General features: G+C 32.4%; 3 protein-coding genes across 4 annotated transcripts; 1 reads left to right on the top strand and 2 right to left on the bottom strand.

Moving 5' to 3' along the window:
* Positions 1-2,991: 2,991 nt before the first annotated feature.
* On the bottom strand, positions 2,992-4,107 carry LOC130967349 (transcription factor DYT1). Its single transcript, XM_057892162.1, has 4 exons — positions 3,742-4,107; positions 3,478-3,654; positions 3,233-3,409; positions 2,992-3,154 (listed from the first exon to the last, which is right to left on the bottom strand). The coding sequence occupies exons 1-4, from the start codon at positions 4,063-4,065 to the stop codon at positions 3,074-3,076; spliced, it is 759 nt and encodes a 252-aa protein (XP_057748145.1). The 5' UTR covers positions 4,066-4,107; the 3' UTR covers positions 2,992-3,073.
* A 539-nt stretch (positions 4,108-4,646) lies between these two features.
* On the top strand, positions 4,647-6,344 carry LOC130965285 (pentatricopeptide repeat-containing protein At1g55890, mitochondrial-like). The gene has a single exon (XM_057890034.1). It carries the CDS (start codon positions 4,916-4,918, stop codon positions 6,086-6,088), a length of 1,173 nt encoding a protein of 390 aa, XP_057746017.1. The 5' UTR covers positions 4,647-4,915; the 3' UTR covers positions 6,089-6,344.
* Positions 6,345-7,621: 1,277 nt separating this feature from the next.
* On the bottom strand, positions 7,622-11,384 carry LOC130967806 ((3S,6E)-nerolidol synthase 1-like). Of its 2 annotated transcripts, none has more exons than XM_057892817.1 (7): positions 11,177-11,384; positions 10,513-10,780; positions 9,277-9,649; positions 8,804-9,025; positions 8,587-8,725; positions 8,227-8,475; positions 7,622-8,144 (listed from the first exon to the last, which is right to left on the bottom strand). In XM_057892817.1, the coding sequence occupies exons 1-7, from the start codon at positions 11,333-11,335 to the stop codon at positions 7,794-7,796; spliced, it is 1,761 nt and encodes a 586-aa protein (XP_057748800.1). In that variant the 5' UTR covers positions 11,336-11,384; the 3' UTR covers positions 7,622-7,793. The 2 variants fall into 2 exon arrangements, with proteins under 2 accessions (XP_057748800.1, XP_057748799.1); XM_057892816.1 differs by having other exon boundaries at positions 10,513-10,786; positions 11,177-11,382.
* Between the last annotated feature and the right edge of the window lie 11,996 nt (positions 11,385-23,380).

Below are 23,380 nucleotides of genomic sequence, written 5' to 3'. Positions count from 1 at the left end.
TATCAATTCCTTTCTCGTAAAATCCCACTTATAGCAAAATATGTTAAAAATCATGCAAGTTGGCTTCTTCCCATCTTCTTAACGATTTTTTCCATTGCAAATTCTATATCCACAATAAGTGCAACCCATATTCGTTAATAACGCAATTTTTATCAACAACTACCATAAACAACCCTGAAAATAAATTCTTTAACACCCCTTAATGAATTATTAGGTATTATGTTAATTAATGAGGGATTACTATTTATATTCATAACATTTTTTGTGAAATCTTTTTAGAATCTTAGATCAAAACTAATTCTTTTTACATACTCTTGAACTTAATTCTTAATAATAATGATGAGTTTAGAGAATATTTTAGAACAAATAGTAATTATATTTGATAAAATAATTTTTCAAATTTAAAAATCATAATAAATATAAATATAAAGATAAATTTAGATATTATTAATATATAATATTATATTTTTTAATTTTAAAAATTATAAACTAATTTTAAAAATATTCTTTTAAATATTTTTAAAAATACCACTAACTTTTAAAAGCTATAAAAAAAAATACGTAATTTTTTTCCATCAAATACAAACCAAAAAATATTTATGCTTTAAAAAATATAAATACCTCTTTAAAAAATATTATCAAACCAAGTCATATATAAATACTAAGATTTTTGTGTTAAGTTAGCTCAATCAAAATAATGAAACACACATATATAAACAATTAGAGTATTAGACCATTAATATATAGAAAGTTAGATGTGTATAAAACTAACTAATAAATAGAATATTTTTTAGAAAGTCACTTTCACAGAAACGTCAAAATATGAAAATATTTTTGCTCCTTCCTTCCAATTACTACATTCCAATTTCCTCACAACAGAAGGTTAAACTGCTCCTTTTTCTATCATTTAATGATAAGATAGTCTATGGGCCGAATAGATAGGTCGACCTCATTTGATACAGATTAATTAAGGTACAATAATTTTTGGTACAGCACAGCTAAAAGGAATGGAGGTAATCAACATATCTAAAGCAAAGATAACATTAATTTTTTGGGTAACAAGATAACATTAATTCAAGACAGTAGTCGAAAATTTCAGGGCGGTGTTAGAATTTAGAATATCAGAAGAGCTAATGGTGGTGATCTCTGTATATAAGTATATTACTTGAAAACGCAACGTATTGCTTGCCTCAATAAATACACTGTATTGAAGGTATTGAATTCAAGGTTTGGTGTACTAGATTTATTTGCCGGTGTTTCATTGTTCTTGGCTTCCTTAGTTTTCGTTTTGTTCTTTTAATATATATTTTATAAATTTAATTAATATAAATCTTTAGGAATATGTTAAGGTTATTAATTTAAAAATTATAAAATATATAAAATTTAAACTTTTAATATATTTATTAAAATTCTACTCACAATAATTATTATCTGTGGAATCGGCTTCGTGTTTCGGGTCTTTAAGGAAATTTTTTTTTGTCAATAAGGAAATTGTTTTTCAAATCCAAATTGTAATCTAACATGAAAGCACACAGAAAAAATACCTTCAACAAAAAATAGTGGGTTCCAATAATCCAATATCAACCAAGACAATTCGATTCCATTATCCTGTGACCTAAAAGTTAGCCCATAGCCCAAAAGAAAAAAAGTGATCTCACTTTTTTTTTCTTAGAAAAATAGAGTTTGTTTATTTCTAAGGTAGTTTTTAGAAGAGGGACAAAAATTGAGAGATTCAGAGACAGAAATTAAGAGACACGGACTGAAATAAATCTCGGTATTAAGAGACAGAGATAGAAATTAAGAATGAAATTTTAATTTAATTTGTATAAAAGATAAAGTTAGAATTAAATAATTAATTGAAATGAGCGTATTTTTGTATAAAATGTTATTAGAGTTTCAGTCTCTGTTCCAAAAAATTTTAATCCCATATATCCTTACTTTTTGAAAATACTGAAATACTAAAATTTTAGGAACTGAAATTTTAGTACCAAAGCCAACAAACATAATACTGAGTTATAGTCTTTCAGTCTCTGTCTCAGCACCTCGAAACAAATGCTACCTAATTATATAGAATATTGCTTAAGAGCCCCAAAAGAAAACCTTTTCTGGATGTAACCTCAAAAAAGGTTTTTGAGGGAAAAGTTCTTTTAATGTTCATTTTTTTTAGTTGATGCCTAGATGAAATGGCAAATTACATTGCTTCTTAATATAGTTACACTTACACCCCCGACGAAAAAAAAAAAGTTACACCAAGTTTAAATCTCATCACTCGGATAAGGTTTAAAAATCTCACAGTGTGAGTGTGGGAGTTATATAATGATATTTTTTTCTTTTCCTTTTTAATGAAAACTAAATATGTACCTAAAGTCCTAAACAAATATTTAAACCCAAATTTCATGTGTAATCTTGGGTGTAAAAACCTGTCCTAGCTAGATTCAAATAGCTAACATTTGATTTGGATATATTGAATTCATTTTCCTATATAGATGCATGTATGTATGTACTATGTACTGTTTTATTGAGGTACTCAACACTTCACTTTTGCAACTGAGCAGTAACTAGACAATGCTGATTCTTACTACATGTCTATACGCTTTAAGCAGTCCCAGACTCTTCTCACTTTGTGTACCTCCTTTCTAACCCAACATCATCGTGTTTTCATTCTATTTAATTATTAGAAGTAACTACCTATAAAATTTCTCTAACTAGGAATATATTATTTAATTTGGTCATTTCGCTTCATTTTTATTAACGTGCTTAATCTAAAAAAAAGGACTTTAAGTAAGTTTAGCTCTGCTACCTTTTTTCTTTTCTGGTCTTAATTGGATGAAAAATAAATGAGCATCTTGTAATTTCTAAATTCTCTGCTAACAAATTTTATAAATGTTTGAAATAATTCTCTTAATTTAGTGTATTTATGGAAACTTGAGCGCTAAGGGAAAGGAAACAACCCAATTTGGAAAATAAATTATTATTGCAATAATAATAATACTCTCTTAATGAGTTAATTCATATCATCATTTAATACATGAATTGATGAACAAATGAACAAGTAAAAATAAAAATAAAAATGTCAATAGCTGTGTGTGGAGTTGATAATATCTAGCATCAACTCTTTGGTTTGCTGAACCACAAGTGCTTCACCATCCATGCCCTGAAGCATAAGATTGTGAGTAAGGTGATAGAGCATCGTTGCTCAAATGAAAGGAAATCATGGTAGATGACTACTCACCTGTATAGAAGCTGTGATCAAAAGTGCTCCTTTCATGGTTGTAACATTTGTGTCTATGAGCTCTATGCCAAACGAATGAATGGCATCCATCAACTGTGTGAACCTTCCCTTCTTCTTCTCGATGATCAGCTTCAACCACAGCTTCTTTCCATCAATGTTGGTCACTCTCACCTCTTCCTGTAAAACAACATTATTATAATTGTACTTGTATCAATTTTTGCCAATTGGAAAAAGCTAAGGTTAACCTTTATCCCCCATTCTTTCATGGCTTCACCATTGTTAGTCTCATTAGTCTTTGGTTCTACAAGTGTTGTCTCCGATGTTGCTTCTATTTCCTGAAGCTCTCGGGTGAGACTGTCAACTTTGTCTTTAAGGTTCTTAATGTAAGTGATGGCATCCTCAATTATTGTTGCTTTGTTCATCTGAAGAAATCAAAAGCAGGCTTCACAATGAGCAGAGAATTAGAAGAAAGCATTGGGTAATTAAAAGAGAAGGGTTAAGGTGGTTGCATTTGTGATGATGGGGACTAAGGAGCGCAGCATCAAGAGCCTGTCACTCAGCTTCTGTCTCCTCCTCCTTTCAGTCTCAAGGTTCTTGGATTTGTACACTACTGTGTCATCAGCATCATAGTTCCTCCTTCCCATCCTCCCCCTCTTGTTGATGCTACTGTTTTCAGCATTGAAATATAACTCATCTACAGACACTGTTAGCCTATTATCATATAGGTTTCCCATTCTTGGGGTCTTAGGGAATGGAGGAACTTTTCTTAACAAACAAATTAAAGATCTTTTAGTGATTGGGATTTGAGGGCTACATATATAAATGCTTCTCATAAAGCAATCATGTCAGATCAGAGATGTTGTTGTATATTTTGGCGTGTGTGTGTTTTATGGGGGGCTTTCATTTGGTTGGTCCAAGAGTTAACACACCTTATTCTTGTGAGAGAGAGAGAAAAAGTTGTTATGATCTTTTTTTTTTTTGGGGGTCATAAAAGTGTCATGAGAAATCAAATTTATTTTACTATATATCAACATTTTAAAATCAATGTACACTTGAAAATAAAATATTTATTATGGCTAACTTTGTTGGTGCTGTATGGTGTAGAGCTTCACAAGGTAAAAGTATAACATTAGATCATTAATGGATTAATGCAGTTTAGTTAGTGGCCTATAGAGGCAAAAATGGATGATTATTGCATAATATGAACGAATTTATTTGTGGTATTGAGCAAACAAAATGTGAAGTTTGGGAATTGAAGTGATGTGTGGCAGTTAGTCCTTGTTGACTGCCAAAGTACGATTGACTGAGGTTGTTAGAGCTCCTTGATGCCTTTTGCTTCTTAGAAAGTTCCAAGAATTTTTGTTAAGTACATCAACATGATATAACCCCAACTTGTCATGTGCTGTACCTACTGTGAGTAACACAACCCCGGTCTCCTTAGCTTTCCTCTCATGTTATGCTCATGTTACCCAGAAAGTAAAAAACTGATACTATCCTCTGTTGGGCCAACACTCTGATGTGAGCCCAATAAGAAAACGACAAAATTAAAATGGGCCTTAACAGATATGATCCAATACTCATTTACTGTGAGACTGAGACCTAACATGAGTTCTTCCGCCACCCTCCAATTCTTGTAGCGAAAAACGCTCCGCGCTCCACGGCAGTGACGCCACTACTACCACCATGTATCGTCGCGTTCTCCACCGCAGCCTCTGCACGGCCACACAATCCGCCACCACCTCCTCCACCGCATCAACAACCAGCATCAAGGCAATATCTCAGGACCTGTACAAGGAATCGAACTTCAGGCTACTCGTGGAGAAGTTCAAGAAGGCCTCCGACGTTGAGCGCTTCCGCAAAAAGACCGGCATATACGAGGACACCGTTCGCCGCCTCGCCTCCGCCAAGAGATTCAGCTGCGTCCGCAACATCCTCGACCACCAGAAGAAATACCCGGAGATCGACAAGGAGGGCTTCTGCTCCCGCATCATCACGCTCTATGGGAAATCTCGCATGTCCCGCCATGCCCGCAAGTTGTTCGACGAAATGCCCCAACGAAACTGCACTCGCACCGTGCTCTCCTTCAACGCCCTCCTCGCCGCGTACCTTCACTCTCGCAAGTTTGACCTCGTCCACACCCTTTTCAAGGAGCTTCCCAAGGAGCTCTCCGTGGAGCCTAACTTGGTGTCTTACAACATCCTCATCAAGGCTTTATGCGAATCTGGTTCTTTCGATTCAGGGTTGGAGATGCTTGAGGAGATGGAGAAGAAGGGACTGAAGCCTGATTTGATCACTTTCAACACGCTGCTTGATGCGTTGTATGCAAATGGTCGTTTTGAGGATGGGGAGAAGCTGTGGGTTTCGATGCGTGGGAAGGGTATTGCACCTGATATCAGGACCTGCAATTCGAGGTTGATGGGGTTGGCTTTGGAGAAGAAAACAAAGGAAGCCGTTGAGTTCATCGAGGAAATGAAGAAGGATGGTGTGAAGCCTGATGTTTTCAGCTTCAATGCCTTGATTAAGGGGTTTGTGAATGAGGGCAATTTGGATGAAGCAAAGAAGTGGTTTGGTGAGATTGGGAAATCTGAGTTTGATCCTCATAAGGTCACTTATGCCACACTTGTTCCTTTCCTGTGTGAGAAGGGTGATTTGAAAACAGCACATGAGGTGTCTAAGGACATCTTCAACCATAGGTTGCGTGTTGATGGGTCGTTGCTGCAGCTCGTGGTTGATAAGCTGGTGGCGGAGTCTATGGTTTCAGAGGCGGAGGAAATTGTGGAACTAGGGAAAGCAAATAAGTATTGCCGCTATAAGCTAAATTTGCCTGGACCAGCAGAGGAAAAGAAGAGCGAGTAGAGTAGAACCCTTTTTTGTGTGTGTGTGTGTGTGTGTGTGTTGAGTCTACCGTTAATCTTGCACTTTATTTGATGTTCTGTCATAAGTGGTGAATTTGCCATTGCCACTAAAAATGGCTTAATACGTTTTGTTTGGCATTCTGAGATCAGTAAACTGATAGCTTGAAAATGTGGCCTTTTGCTGTGCGATTGCGCTGCTCCTTTTAGGTCCTTAGGTATTAGCCATCAAATGAATTATTCATGTGAACTTGGCCTTATGAGTAATTGGTTATGTCCCAAAGAATGAAAATGTCTTCAGTCTCGTGGCTCTGACAGTCTTCATTGATACACCATATATCCTTATGCAGTTATGCTATCTCTTAACATTTTTCTCTACTTGGCATTGGCAAAGATGCAATTCCATGGTCGTTTCTTAGCTCCCTCACTTTGTCTTTCAGTCGAGTTGAGTTTCCAGCCTTGAATTTTGACTACAAGTCTAGAAGTGATGGTTTATGTTCAGAAATATTCATTTAAAAATAATTTGGCAGATATTAGAGTTTTTATTTTTTGAGAATGCTCTTTTATAATTATATTATTCTGGTCTGATATCGGCTGGAGAAGAAAAAGAATCTCGTTTCATCTTTCAGCCGGAGTAAAGGCTATCGTTGATTAAGATAAGAGATTACCATAAAATTATTTGGTGGGTTCCACAGTAAGATAAGTTATTGAACAATGTTTTTTATTTAAATAAATACTGTTCATTTTTCTGCATTTTCATTCATCATCCTTTGTAAAGTTAATGCATTTTACAAAAACTAGGACGGAATCTCAAATCCGTCCTTACCAATGGCAAATCTAACAACCCAAATTTTGTCATGAAAATAATAAATCTTTCTAGGCCAACATAATAATGATAATAATAATCCTTTATAATTCATGTATATACCTTGTTTTTGGTCCTGATGTATTGCATGGTCCACAGTGAATAAAAGACCATGATAGATATTGTTGTATTTCATAATCTTCAATGTCGTGTGTGACGTGCCCAACTAACTAGACAATAGATATTTCTTTTATAATTCTGTGCATTTTATAACAACCAAATGAAGAACTTAAGATGGCCTGCGTCATCATTGCCAGGGTAAGCAGAGCATGACCCCACGTGGCATTACAGGAGGAGTCAACCTGCATATTAACTATGGGCAACAATCCATTGCCCAATTAAAATAAGGATGTTACAAATATTTGTCCTAAAAATATATTTGTCTAAAGATACTATAAAAAATATTTTTATTATTAAAAATATAAATAATTTTATATTTTTAATGTATTGAATATTAAAATTTTTTTAACAAATTTATTATTATTTTATGCTACGTGTACACTAAAAGTAGCTACCAAAGTCAGCTATCGGTATAAAATATATGTTGGAATATAAATATACATTAAAAATAAATTAAATCATACATGTATTTATACAAAAATACATTAGTGGTTGATTTTCGTGTACAAATAATATTTTTCTTTTAAAATACATTTTTAAGACATAAGATAATTAATTTATAAGAAAATATTAATTTTCCAAAGAACTGTCATTGCTTATTTATTGTACATGCATGGCTCTCGAAACATATCGATACTAACAATTACAATACACTTGAGCTTATATTTACTGTATACTTTTAGAATTATTTTATTCATGGATCAATCTTTATCCTATGGTTGCTTCAGGCAACAACTGTGGCGTGATCTTGATTTTGTTCTTGATCTTGTGGAGGAGTAGGTTGTAGGTTAGCACCATTGTAGAGCAAGGACTTGACATGCTCCTCTAGCTTTGATGGGCTATCGCCATCATAGCTGTACATGAGAGGTACCATGCGAGCACCATTGAAGCACATTCTAACAAAAGACGATGGTAATTGATTTTCCGGTGCTAGCAATTCCTGGTTAAGTCGTTTCCATTCTTCTGAAATTCGATTACTGATATGCTTTCGTGTCTCTTCAATTGAAATTCCAGAATGATCCTTTATGTAGCATTTTATGTACGATCCATCACTAGTATCATCTTTGTTAGATTCCTGCACCAGTGAAAAATATAAAATATGTATTGATAAAGAGAAAGAGAGAAAACAAAGTTTATGTGATGGTGGTGATAATTACTTTGTCGCCTTCCAAGTCATCACATAGCCTAAGAATTGTGCTTAATGTGGATATAATGGTTGGGAATTCATTCATCAGAGTCACATTGTGATTGGTTAATCCCTGACCCATGGAAAAGAAAGCATGGACAAGGATCACGTGCACCCCTGTACTCACTCTACCAATTTTCAAATACTCCTCAGCACTTGGTAGATTCCCCGACGCAAACCATTTTGCTTCTTCTAGGAATGCATTGAATAGTTTTACCCACTGCAACATTATCATGCATGCAATAATTAATAATTAATTAGTTGTTTTTTCGTAGCAGATAATTAATACGTGTTTATATCTTAAATTTGAGTACAATTATTATTTTATTACCGATTTTACTAAGGTGCTTATTGGATTCAATCCGTGTTTGACATAGGTCTTGAGCGCAAACTCGTTAGTCACTTCGTAAAGAGTCTTAAAGCACACTTTCATGCAATTTGGTAATTCTTTCATGGCTGCCAAGTCCCACCTACATATCAAATAATCGTGTTTTAATTCTATATATATGAATTCATATTGATTTGTATAAAACCTCATGTGCATATACCTCTCGACTGCATGAGTGAAAAGGGTGAGTTCATGAATGCTTCCACCATAACAATCAAAGATATCATCGACGATGTAAATTAAGGACAAAGGTTTAGTGAGGTCAACTCTTTCTTGTGAGAAGCGTGGACCAGAGAGACATGCCATGGGCCACATGTACCATTTCATTGGTTCATCTCTAACAAACTTCAACTCCTTCGCCAAACCCAAATCTTTCCACCACCTATACATGTATCGAAAAATATACTAAAATATGAAAACGACAATTACTATGTATATAGACTATAGAGTAATATGAATTAAGGTGTAAACTCTGGTGCAGTCGACTTCACGTAAAGTTGATACCCGAGAACCGTTAGATGATTTGACTGATTGACTAAATTTTTATCTAACGACTCTCGGATATCAACTTCACGTGAAGTCGACTTTACCTGAGTTTTCACCATGAATTAATAGAAAGCAAAGGGAACTGACTTGGAAACTTGGAGAATTTCCTTGAGATGCAAAGAGTTAACGAGTTGGGTATCAATTTGAGACAGTTGTTGTAAAGAAGTAGTCCACGGTGCATTTCCAAGAAGTTGTAAGGTTTGAGGAATGAATCGTGGAAGAGTTCTATGAATTGGGAAGCGCAATGTGTGTTGAATAGATTTGGCTTGAGGATGATCATGAAACCTTGAAGCAATGGAGCAGAGGTACTGCCGGCTAAAATCCTCTGCTTCATCAAGAAAATACTCCCCTGGAATTCTTAGTTGAGATGCTTCGAACAAAGCAATTAACTCGTCTATGTCCTCGTATAATAAGGTGTGTTTGAGCTCGCCTTTAGTGTTACGGTATTCATCAAACACGTCTATAAGATGCAACAACATGCACGATTAATTAGCACCACCATCTTAGACTAGCATTAGAACATTAAACAATAAAGGAAGGAGAGGGGAGTCATATTGTCATTGCAGATAAATTTTCTAGAATAACATATACGGTCGGTGGCAAATTATTCAGTTTTTCCTTTTCTTTTTTCATAGAATCATTTTTTTTAATTAATAACTAATGAGAAAGTAAGGAGACAATCATTTTTGGTTAACTAATATTAGTATTTTTTTAAAAATTTTGAATTTATAATTTAAGAATTTATGAGTAAAAATTTAAGATTTAAGATCTAAAATTTAAAATAAATAAAATAATTTTAGAAAATTTCTAGAATAACATATATGGTGACAAATTATTCAGTTTTTTTTTTCAGAGAATAATTTTTTAAAATTAATAACTAATGAATAAAATAGTGAATAACTAAAAGGGAAAGTAAGTAGAAAATATTTTTAGTTAATTAATATTAATATTTTTAAAATTTTAAAAGTTACAAATTTATAATTTAAACTAAAAAATTATAATTTATGACTTAAAATTTAAGATAAATAAAATAATTTTAAAAAAATAACCGAAGTAAGCTGATGAAAAAATTGACTCTCTGACATTACTATTTATTTTTTTTTGTTTTTGTACTTTAAAAATTTTAACTTTTTAAGGGAAAAACATTTTAAAAAACCCCTTTAATTTGAAAACTTTGTTAAATATCTTCCCATAACTAAATAATTGAGTAGGAGAACGTGGCATGGCCGGTGGGCCTGGGGACCTCAATAATTTGACTATTTGACTATTTGACTATTTGGGATAAATTAAAGTAAAAGTTATGGCTTAAAATACTTAAGTAACCTGTGTGAGCGTAGTAGCCTTGTTGTCTCAACAAACGAAATTGAAGTGCAACTCTTGACAGCTTTTGACGATGATCATATTCATTGCTTCTCCGATGAGTTTGAAGATATTTATTTTCAAGTGTTGCTGCAATCTCATCTTCAAAGTGGTGCTCAATGCCTAACCTTTGTATGGAGTCCACCATTGACAAGCATTCTTCTGCGCTGCTCATCATCAGTGCACGCTTCACTTTCTCCACCACTTCACCATGTCTCACTTTTACGCTTTCCTGAAACTTATAAACCGCTCCATTATTACAATTTACAATTTCTCTATCAAATGCAGAAATGACAGACGACCAAGAAGTGAAGGAGTCAAAAAGAAGTTTAGATCTTTTCCAGAATTTCACTCTAACTAGCACACATGAGTAAAAGAGTTGTATATATTTTTTGGATATATGCACTATTTTCTTTTTTGTACATTTCTGTTTTAGATTTTTTAATTTTTTTTATTAAAAGTGATTTATAAGAAGGGAGAAAAAAAATAAACTTTTTTATCTTTTATAATATAAAAAGAAATGGTACAAACATCACTTTTGTTCCATGATACAGATCAATGAATTAATTCATTATTTAAACAGATCCAAGATTAAGAAAAATAAAAGGAGAAAGTCAATTTAATTTACCTTGAGGTTTAAATTTTCAGGAAGATTATTTATAGTTTGGTTGAATACGATAGTAAAATGGGTTTTACTACGGCAACGGCTCCAACAATCATGCTTTGGTTTGTTGGGTGAAAATGATATCTGATTGGAGAAACCAAAGGAAGAGTAAGAGATGGCCATAGATACTATATATATTAAGTTTTGTGTATTAGTGTATATAAAGGAATTTCCAGAGTGCAGAAAATAAGGATACATAGTACCCTATTTATAGATCTGCAACCAAATGGGTACATCATGATTAACACGTTTTCAAAATTTTCAATTTTTAGGAAATAAAAAATAAAGAACGATTTCAAGGTACATACATATTAGTCTTGTTAACTAAATTTTTCTTGAAAAGTATAAGATTTGATTTTTAATATATTTATTGTGTTCTTGTTAAATTTTTTTTTTTAAATTTTACTAATAATAACCTGAACACATATATATGTTCTTAAAATAATGTTTGGTAAATTCATTTATCAGTTATCAACTAAAATCCAATATATGTGAGTGATAACGTCATTACTCATTATGATGATAGGCAGACATGAAGGTTTGCATGGGGAGCCGGCATATGGATGCATGACAAATAATGGAGAGCCATTCGTATGTTTAGCTAAAATCATGAAATTTAGAAAAAGAATAATTATTTTTGGATTCACAATATCTATCCCTTAATTTCAACTATGCAAGATAAGATATTTGTGGTGGAGACGTATTGTTTGAGTTTGGTAGACTTTATATATATATCAAGACCTAATTTATCTTAATGTGCTGTTTTCGGAACTCTATTAGGGTTTTAGTACATTGCAATTTGCATGGACGATTTGTTCTCCGAAGGAAACTATTATTTTTAGTGTTTAATTTTGATATATTAATAATATAAAATATTTTATATAATATTTAATTATATTTATTTTTTTACAATTTAAATTATCATGTACAGAGTTAATATTAAAAATAATTATTTTTATTGATATAATATTCCATAATAAAATATATGATAGACTTTTTTATATTAAAAATGCAATAAAATTAATTTAGAATCTTTATAAATGAATAAAATAAGTTTTGTATTTATGAAAAATAATTTGTGTGATGAAAAAATTCAAATATTAATTTTGCTATTGGTAAATTTATTAACACTAAAAATTTTTATGAATAAAAATAATAATTTATTTTTTTTAAATATAAAATTAATTTCATTTTTTTATAAAAATATTTGTCAATCTTATAAATTTTTATGAATAAAAACAGTTTATAAAATATTTCGTAATGTTAGTACATACTCCTGCTGTGATTGTACTCGCTAACAAAATGCTGTGTATATTTACATTTGCATTTGCATTGTTACACAATTCTATAGTAGTCATAGCATTTATGTTCATCTTCCGTTATTAAAAGAGAGGGACAGTATCCATTCCTATAGGCTATAAATATTTGAGAACTCTAATTCAGTTAGCCATCGTCTATTCTTCACTTAAACAGGCACTAGGCATGTGTTAGCTGAATAGCTGAGACATATTTCCGATTCTGACCTGCTAATTAGTATTATATGATATGTATCCATTGTTGTGTGTAAGGGATTACATAAATCCCACCAGAAAAATAGCACATTAACTACGACTACTCTACTGTACGTACCTAATAAGATTTTGGCTGTTATATTGTGTGGTTAAAATGAGTCATATAGAGCTTATACCTTAACAACAGGATATTCATTCTTGTTGTGGTTGCCATTGTGGTATTGGTCTATTCAAGATCTTCTGCAACAACATTATTGGCTGGCTAGCTAATATAGTTTCTAAATTAGTGTGCCAACAGTGACATCACGTGCAATTCTCACCTGTTAAGGTGGATATATAATTAGATGGATACTCCTATAATAACATTTTTACATAAAAATAATATTGTAAACTATTAAATAAATTGATAAAATTGACTAAATATATTTGATTAATCATTTAAGAATTTACAATATCTTCTTTGTATAAAGATGTCATCACGTGAATATTTTCTATATAATTATACATGGATCCAACACCTTATTAGATTTTTCTTGCAAATAAAGGAAAGCACATGCATTACATTAAGCTACGTTATGGATAAGAGAAAGAGGAATGATAGGGACCAGTAATTTTGATGTTTTGTAACTATTAATTGGTCATTAATAGTATTTTTAATGGTGTGAGATTATATCTAATAGTGAGAGATTACTCACTTTTGTTTTGATGGTTAAGTGCTGGCCAAAAAATATAAAAATTGTTGGTTTCCTAAACGTTTCCTAAGAGAAAAACAGAAATGGGTGTACCACACCTATAGTTGCTGCTCGGCTAAGTGAAAAAATAGGCACCGAATTCGATGGCCCCAAAACATTTGGACCATTAAATGATCCCATAACAAAACATGTTTTTTAAGGTTTTTAATAACTGATAAATAGTTCTTATCTAATTTTAATTACAAATTAACCCTATATATTTTATTTATCATAAAAATGATTTTTATTTTATAAATTATTATTTTATCATTAATCTATTATGTTTATTAACAATAAAAAATAAAAATAATAATGAATTAGATCTTCCATTGTTCGTAATAAACTTTTTGGCTATTCCAATCGATTAAAAGATTATATTTGATCCATGACGTTCGTCCAAGATTGTGAAATCGTGTTTTTTTTTTAAAAATCAATCGATTGGATTATCAAAACAATCGATTGAATTTCAGATTTTTCATAACTCAATCGATTGGACTACAGATTGTTATCACAAAACAATCGATTGAAAATTGTAAGGCAGCATAGTTTTTACAAAAATCAATCGATTGATCATATTACCATGACTAAAATGTGGATTTTTAATAATTCAATTGATTACTTATACTACCCAATAGATTGAATGCTTCAAATTAAAAGAATTGATTGATAATCCACTGTTAATGGAAAAAATTGAGGATATACATGTCTATTCAATTTCCCCTTTTTCTTTTCGTGGTCACCATAACATTCACACTAAGGTTAAAGTATTCTTAAGGACTTACATAATTGAGATCGACGACATTGGTTAAAAAAATATATGTTAATAAAGGTGTAAAAGCTTAATAGTTAATGATATTGTGCAAGTCAAGAATTCTTGGGGGATATAGGCATAAGCATATAGAAGTTGTTATATTCAGAAATTCTACTTAATTATTATTGGTGGTAGGTTGGGTGCAAGGATATATTAAATTATCAACTACTATTATGATTTTGTGAATAAGTGTTACTATTTTCTTATATGTATGATCTTTTGTTGCTCCTAGGTGTGAGACTTTTCCAACGTACCCTAGAACCTACGATTTGGTGCATGCAGACGAACTTCTATTCCTTGAAACTTCTCAGCAGTGCAGATGCACTATGCTTGATATGTTTATTCTTTCAATTTGAAGCATTCAATCAATTGAGTAGTATAAGCAATCGATTAAATTATTAAAAACCCACATTTTAGTCATTGTTCAATCGATTGGGTAATATGACCAATCGATTGATTTTTGTGAAAATCATGCTACCTTGCAATTTTCAATCAGTTATGAAAAACCTAAAATTCAATCGATTGTTTTGATAATCCAATCGATTGATTTTCAAAAAAATATGATTTCACAAGTCCTGGACGAACGTCATGGATCAAATATAATCTTTTAATCGATTGGAATAGCCAAAATATTTATTACGATCAATGGAAGATCTAATTCGTTATTATTTTTGTTTTTTATTGTTAATAAACATAATAGATTAATGATAAAATAATAATTTTTATGATTAAATAAAATATATGAGGTTAATTTGTAATTAAAATTAGATAAGGACTATTTATTTATTATTAAAAAACTTAAAAAACATGTTTTGTTATGGGACCATTTAATTGTCCAAACGTTTTGGGAGCATCAAATCCTTTGCCGAGAAAATAAAGGGTGTTTAACTAATATGTGACTCGGTTTAGTTTAGAGTATTTATTCAAATTGGTTTTCAAAAAATTTTGTAGCGGATGTTTTAGTCCTCAACAAAATTTAATTATATAAGGAAAAGTGTAGGTAACCAACAACAATTTTGAACAATGTGTAAATAATGTGAATTAATAGGGTTAAAAGAGTATATTTAATTAATAGCATTAAATTAGAATGTAGTATTTTTTTATTTGATTGGTGGTTGTTCATGTTGTTCAAATAAATTATTGGTTACCTAGCATTGCCCATTATATAATTAGTCCCTAACTTTTGTAAATGTCTGTCACTTTAACATTTTGTTTGGATGTTTGATGGAAAATGAAAAGAAAGAAAATGCGCGAAAAAAAAATGAAAGGAAAAAAATGAAAAGAAAAGTAGATTTCTTTGTTTGTTGTTTGGATGTAGAGAAAATGGATGAAAAAAAAAGAAGAGAGAAAATTATAATAGAGTAAAATTATTTTATTATCCTTACATATATTATATATACATTATAATTTATTAATGTATTTAATTTATTTTTTCAATAAAAAATTTTTTTAAATTATTTTTAAAAATTTTAAAGGTCATAAACAAAAAGTTATATATTTGTTTTTCAAATAAATACATATAATAAAACACCAATTAGAAGAAAAAAATAAAGTGAGTTAGGAATTTTATTTTTTGTTATTGAAAGGATAAATATGAAATTTAACATTATTTACTCATCCCTTTTCAGTTTTCATTGCAATGAGAAGAAAAAATTTATATGGACTCCACACTTATTTTTTTGTTTTCTATGCATCTTCCACTCTAATCCAAACAAAGGAAAATGGGCTTTTTCATCCATTTTCTCCCCTTTCATTTTCCTTCCTTCTAAAATTTATTATTCCAAACAAAGTGTAATCTTTCGGTTAGTTTTTTCGTGAAATTCTAACGTTGGATCGGAGTCCAACCTGTCATGTTCAGATAATGAGTCAGCCGTTAAACACCATGTGTTCAATAAAGACGAATTGGTCCCTATTATGAATGATGCTAAACCCGCGTTTTGAGAGTAGGGCACGAGAGTGTGTGTCGTTTCGTTAGTTGAGTGGCTTTAAAGGTCCATTTTTATCTTCCTTCCCCCAAAACAAAATTACAACCAACACCCTCTCTTTTCCTAGGTTTTACAAAGAAAATCACCACCACGTGAACCGTTAGTCTTCCGACGACCTCTGCTGACATTGTTGACTCAAGGCGTTGTACAAGAAAGAGTTATTGTAGAAGAAGGTTTTGCCGGTCTATCGGTCTTCACTGGTCATGTTAGTATATCTCTTCTCTATTATGATGCGGATGGTATAGTTGATCATCGTTGAAATTGTTCGAATGTGTTTACTCTGTGTATCTATTTCTGGTAGTAGAAATTAGTTACTGAAAAAAGTGTTTTTAAGTTCTTCATTACTATGAAAATCAATTACTGATAAGTGACGTAATGCATGCATATATGAGCTTAACATTAAAAAGATTTAATATTTTGTGGTAAATACACTTTATACATTGACTAATCTAGTTATCACAATTAGAAGATCAAAGTTTGAGTAGTTGGTGTTTAATATGTAATTGCTCTGTATAAGTTTGTGTTCTGGTTTTGACATTTTATTCCATGTTTATGGATTGCAGATGATTGATTGGGTTATCCCTGTCTTTCAACATGGGGGGAGTTTTGTCAAAGATAACAAGAGTGAACTTCTTTACATTAATGGGAATGTAAAGAGATTTCTTCCGTTGGATCTTGATTTAGTGAATTATTTTTATTTGAAGAAAATGTTTGAAGAGTTTGTCTACCATGCATACAAGAAGATATATTGGTATGACCCAACAACTCCTAGTTATGAAGCAAGCCTACATCCTATATATGCAGACAAGGAAATTAGAGAGATGTGTGACAAAAAGAGAGAGGACAGAGAGACGGATGAATTGTGCCTGTTCTTTGATCATCCAATTATGGAAGATGTTGATTTTGAGGACCCTGTTGAGGATAGCGATGATACTGATAAGCACAGCGAGGCTGAGGTCTTGTTTGATGAACCAATTTCTGACAATGATAGCTATGATAGCTATGAAAGTGCTGAAGACGAGGCGTATAAACTCCCACCTCCAGGCTTTGAGGATGACACCGATGATAGCTATGATAGCTATGAAGATGAAGGACTCATGAAGAAAACAAAGAGTAAAGGTGGCAACAGAGATAAGAAGGGTAAAAAGAAAGCTGTTGGAAAAAAGGATAATGCAAGGAAGATAGCTGTTAAAAAAAAAGATAATGTAAGGAAGAAAGGTGGGCTTAAATAGACTACTAGGCTTAATGACAAATCTGGGCCCAATATAACTACTGGGCCTACTCCTACTAATAGGTCTACTCCTACTACTTGGCATACTCCTACTCCTGGTGGGTCAGAATTTAGTACTGGCACCAGTTCAACAAAAAAAAAACTAGAGGACCTTATGAAGGATACTAAGTTCTGGACGGCTCAATGGACTGGTGACAATGATCGTAACGTGTTTGAGGTGCAGACACATTCAAAGAAGGTTGGTGTGCACCTTGGAAGACATACTTGTACTTGCAATATATGGCAACTGACAGGTAGTAATAACATGTTGTATTTGACTTACATGAGTTTAAGATAGCATTCTGCTGTACTAAAGTCAATGTTACTTAATTCTTTGTAGGAATACCATGTGTTCATGCATTAGCAGCTATTCAAAAGAGGTGTGATAGGCCAGAACCATATGTACATCCTTGGCTAAAGATGGATGCATTTAGAACAACCTATGAGCATGTCATCAAACCTGTCAACTCAGAAGAGTATTGGGTGAAGACTGGACTCCTATCTCTAGAGCCACCCATCATTAGGAGACTTGCAGGCCGCCCCATGAAGAAAAAAAAGGAAGGCGGACTCTGTTGAAGATGCGCGTAATGGAACAAAGGGACGAAGAACATTCGAAGTTATTTGTCAAAAATGTGGCGAATCTGGCCACAATGCAAAAACATGCAAGGGACCACCAAGGCCTCAACCCCCACCAAAGAATAAAAGTAAGAAAAAGGGTAATGGAAGTGGATCCACCACTGCAGCAGGGTCACAGGAGAAAGTACAAGTAACCATATCAGCCCCTCAACCACAGCCACAGGTACCTTTCTAAATTGAATTATATTCGATGATTTGTATGCCATTTATGTACTTACTTGTCTTGTTACTTCATGTTATGTTAGGAGCACATTACTAACTCATTCAACCAAGTTGCATCAGCAATAAGTTTTAGGCCTCCAAGACCCAAACAACAAATTCTGAGACCTCATGTAGCTCCAGTCACTACCCCAACACCTCCTACGAAGTTTGTTTTGGCTCCAAGACCTTCACCTCTACCTACTCTAACTCCTCCACCTACAGCCCCATTTGCTCTAATACCTAGGTCACTCCATCCAAATCAGATACCAAGAGTCTCTCCAGAAACAATTACTGCTACAAGCTCTGGAACTGCTGTTAGAATATTCAAGTTCATGCCTACACCAGGACTCAATCTCCAAAAGAAGAAATGATATTGCTCTGTGATATCATGCTGGTTGTAGTTATGTTGTTTAGTGTTTTGAGACCCTTTTGTAATAGATTATGATTATGTAGTGCATTTATGCAACTTTAAGATATATTTTTGGAATGTATCTTTGATGCTAGCAATATATATAAACTAGATACGAGTAAGTTTTTTATTGGAATATTCAGAACTTTGATACTTGATTTCAATTATATAAAATTATGGTTATTAGACTATTTTGATAATTATGAGTGCTATGATTTATATTAAATCAGATTTTTAGAATATTATTTTTGTGAATGCATATGATTCTAATCTTGGGCAAAAAAAAATTTATTAGACAATTCTAAGAGACTATAATATTGGCAATTATACTTTGATCAATTATTCAATTACAATATATCCATATATTATAAGCACTTAATTTCCTTCTTTTCCTACCTAGCTATATCTTTCCTAAAAAAATACAAACCAAAAAATCTAACATGAAAAAGAACACACTTTTGCATTGATTGTTCCACTCCCTCCTTTTACTTACAGTTTTAGTCTTCTTCTCTAATTCATCTACCAAATCTTTCAACTTCTTCACCTTCTCTTCCAGTACAATATTATGCTGGCTACTTTGCATTTTATGGAAAAAAATTTTATCAAACCATATAAAAAATTTACAATGTAAAAGATTTTCCTACATTGAAGGGAAAAATGCACAAAATCAGAGTTAACCCATAAATTTTGCAATGCATAAAGAAGATACCATATCCAATGTTTTTTACCCTATAATAAGGACATCCAAAGAAAGGTCTTCTTGGGTTCTTATCTGATGAGTTTAGAAAACTCCAAATTATTTTGATGATGATAAAACATTGTTAAAATGATTAATTGCAAAATTATTAAATTGATCTCTAATTCAAGTTAGCTGATTAATAATTTTGCTAATGTGCAGATTTTGGTGATTGGACTTAATGCAACTTAAGGCCCAAATATGCTAAATAGATTCAGTCTTGTGCAAGAAATCCTATCTAATGTGTGGCTGAATTATTTTATTAGGCAACATGAATTGGGCTAAGAAAATATGGGGTAGCCCAAAAATCACTATGGTGAAAGACCAATAATTGGTTGGTCCGAAATTAAAAGAAGGAAGAAAGTAAGGTTGCATGCTTTCCATGGATGCCACTTTCCCCCTTTGATGAATTTCAAATTTATTTAACTAGCTTTAATTGCCTTCGTAACATGAGAGAGAAAACTTACATTGATTTAATTGATATTATTACTCTCACACGTTACAAGGCATGAAAAAGAAAAGTGGTTAATTCATTTTAATTTCTTCCTTAATTTCATTTGAATGCTTTTCTCTCTTCTCTCTCTTCTCTCTATAGCTTCGGTCATGTCAGGAAGAAGAAAAAGAAGAAGCAAGCTATCAGAGATGAAGTACAATAGCAGTGAAGCTATGTGCAAGTAAGAGGCCAATGTGATGATGGCTCTTGTAGAAAGAAGATCTATAGTATAGTGTGGCTGAGATCTTTGCCACTTATGGTAAGATGTGGTGAAGAAGTTTCAGGATCACCATGCCTAGAAACAGTGGAAGATCCAACTCGGTCAGAGAAGAAGATCCCTGGAGTATGGCTCGTCTCTACTTTTGTTCATCCATCACAGGAGGTAGCTACTGTAGCTACGTGGAGAAGAAGCAGAAGATAGAGCAGAAGGAGCTGTCAAGGATCAAGGGTCAGAAATCCTTCTTGGGTACCAAGTCAAGATGGAAGGCTCAAATTGATGAAGCTTGAATTGATGGGATGAGGAAGAGGTAATTTCATGTTGATTTTAGCATTCGATTCCCTCTCTCATCTCTCTCTGTCCGAACCGGTTTGTTATTGAAGAAGAAGAAGTTGGCTCGACTAGACCGGTTTCAACCTTGAAGGCTTCTCCTTCTATAATAAGGGTGAACAGTCAAGGCTTGAAGTAAGGAGAAAAAGAGTGAACAGCACAAAGTTCTCATAGCTACCCAAAGTAACAGAAGTTCTTCTCTTTCAATGTGTTTCATATTGTATTTTCTTTAAGTTTTGTCTGTCTTGAGTCTCATGAAAAAAGGCAAACAGTGAGGTTTGTAAGAAAAAGCCATGGAGCGAAAAAAGGCAGAGTGTGCAAAATTAAAGAAAAAGCCATAGGTACCTTAGAGGTCCTTTGTACATCTATATGTTGTGTATCATGATTTTGTGGGAATCCCCTTGCAAGTTGGGTTAGCACTTAGCAGTTGAAAGCTTGGCAGGTGACCAAGTCAAGTTCAGGATTGGGGATAGATTCTGGACTTGTCCCAAATAGGAAGGGTAGTTCCTAGGGAGAATTGGTGTCTGTAATTAACAAGATTATAGTGAAATTCCATCATTATTGTGATGGAGACTGGATGTAGGCTGCACTGCACTTAGCAGCTGAACCAGGATACTTCTTGGTGTGATTCTCTCTCTCTTTTACTCCATTTCTATTTCTGTTGCATAGGAAACAAAACTGAAAAATATCTCTTGCCTGGTTACGAGACAAAAAGAAAATGTCTCTTGGCTAGGTACGAGACAAAAAACAAAAATATCTCCTCAAAGTATTCTAACAGGCAGCAAGTGTTACTAAGAAAAAATGGGCTAAGATTCAACCCCTCTCCCCCTTTTTCTTAGCTACTGATTACCATCATTATTTGTTCCAAACTCCACAATAATGGCATAAGCTCTGCAGTGGCATCTTGGATTTTCCCCTCTTGCAATTCCAAATTTGGGGCCACCTGAAGCACTACAAGCACTACCATCTCTGCTACCTCTAACTCGTCGACGATAAGAGCTTGCCGAATTCTCTCCAATTGCCATGGTTACGCATTTTCAGAGTAGCATACGAAGATGATGATGACTTTTATGTCGTTGTTTTAGGATTTAGGACATCATACAAGAATACTATTGTAATTGTCTTTTTAGAGACCATTTTATCTTTTATTTTAACAGCTGACTCAACATCTTAATGTGATATGTTAGACTCTATTATTAAAGTTTTACGGAATAAATTAACAGAAAAACTAAAGTGACGAACATTTATAAAAATTAGAGACTAATTATATAATTAAATTTTGTTGGGATTAAAATATTCACTTCAAAATTCTCTGAGAATCAATTTGAGTAAATACTCGTCTAGTTTAATTTGATTTTAAGAAAACATGAGCACTTATGGTTGATTGCTTCATATTAGCGCTTGTTAAATGGCCCACACGAACAATGTGATTGCGTATATACTTGACTAATCAATATGAATTTTAATTTGAAATTTTGAATGTTGTGTCTTCAATTTCATCATAGTACATATATTTATTTGCTTCATAGCTTCCAGCAGATAGGGACAAAATACGGTTTGTTAGAAGCAGTAAACGAACGGACCCAGTACAGAAAAAATGGCACATTGATTCGTTCCTGTCACTACTATTTACGTACTTGCCATATATGCATGTGTTTTAATTGGATGTGTTATAATATATTTGGATCAATTAATTTTCATTAGAATTATTTAGTATATCTGAATATTTATTGTAGGATATTATGTTTTTATGATTTTGATTCTCTAAACACCTATAAATATCTTTTTATATTATATCATTCGATATAACTTGAATACACAATTTTTTTTTCTATTACTTTCTTTTATGCTTTCTGATAGGATAAAGCTCTTCTAAAATAAGACTTATATATCGTAACAATTATAAATTTAATAGTGATTAATCTCTCAATTTAATACTGGCAAATCTCTCTCTATATTTGAGAATCTATTAGTATTATTGTCGGTGCGTCCATGGCCCTCAAATTCTAATGGTTATTATTGTAGTGTGTAATATAGACTACAAGTATATCTGTATATATAAGAATAAATACGCTATATACTTAATTTTATGTTATATTGAACATTACTTCCCTTTTTCAAATGCATGAAAGAGATGTGTTCCAGGTTAGTTAGTGAATTTTGAGAAGCACAGATTACTTATTTTCTATTTTTCTAAAAGAATTGTTTAGTATAGAATTATTGAAATCGAGACTAAATAATGTTACTAGTTCCTTCCGAATATAAGCAAATGGCAACAAATTGTGGTTGATTGATGCAGAAATCTATGGATATTAATGGCATGCATGCATGCGCAGTGGTCTATTGTCAGTTTCTATACATTTTTCAGTAAATTTGTTTTGACGAGACTGACAGTTTTATTTAGGTAAGTATAATATGTATCAATATTTTAACTATTATTTTAACAGAAAGATATAAGATAAAAATTGTTGGATGATTTAATATGTTGATTAAATCGCTTAACATAATACATTGCAATATCTTAACTATTATTTTTACGGAAAAATATCTTCAATGTGATTAATTTACTTAATAACAAATCAAATCAACTGAAGCATGATTTTAGACACTTTTGTTTTACAACATTCTTGGTAATTACATAGCTTGACTTGTTACTTTTAAAGCCTTCACATACATTTTATATACACAAGAATCTGTTTAATACTCAGATAGCATCGATCATGTACAAGCCTTTCAATGAATTTTTGACCCACATTCCTAAGTTCATGATTTATGCACAGACGTCCCTGCAAATAATCACACTTCACAGGATTAGTCCAAGGTTTCTATAAGTTACTC

Source organism: Arachis stenosperma, chromosome 3, assembly GCF_014773155.1.
Source record: "Arachis stenosperma cultivar V10309 chromosome 3, arast.V10309.gnm1.PFL2, whole genome shotgun sequence".
NCBI classification, from domain to species: domain Eukaryota; kingdom Viridiplantae; phylum Streptophyta; class Magnoliopsida; order Fabales; family Fabaceae; genus Arachis; species Arachis stenosperma.
This window is presented reverse-complemented; position numbering and strand designations above follow the sequence as displayed.

Excerpts from the sequence above, each read along its gene's own strand:
- LOC130967806 (XM_057892816.1), bottom strand. The coding sequence starts at position 11,335 with ATGGCCATCTCTTACTCTTCCTTTGGTTTCTCCAATCAGATATCATTT. Across the intron at positions 9,026-9,276 it reads GAAATTCTCCAAGTTTCCAA|GTGGTGGAAAGATTTGGGTT; the intron begins GTCAGTTCCCTT and ends ATACATGTATAG. Across the intron at positions 8,476-8,586 it reads TAAGCACCTTAGTAAAATCG|TGGGTAAAACTATTCAATGC; the intron begins GTAATAAAATAA and ends ATAATGTTGCAG.
- LOC130967349 (XM_057892162.1), bottom strand. The coding sequence starts at position 4,065 with ATGAGAAGCATTTATATATGTAGCCCTCAAATCCCAATCACTAAAAGA. Across the intron at positions 3,410-3,477 it reads TGAAAGAATGGGGGATAAAG|GAAGAGGTGAGAGTGACCAA; the intron begins GTTAACCTTAGC and ends GTTGTTTTACAG. Across the intron at positions 3,155-3,232 it reads TGATCACAGCTTCTATACAG|GGCATGGATGGTGAAGCACT; the intron begins GTGAGTAGTCAT and ends CTTATGCTTCAG.
- LOC130965285 (XM_057890034.1), top strand. The coding sequence starts at position 4,916 with ATGTATCGTCGCGTTCTCCACCGCAGCCTCTGCACGGCCACACAATCC.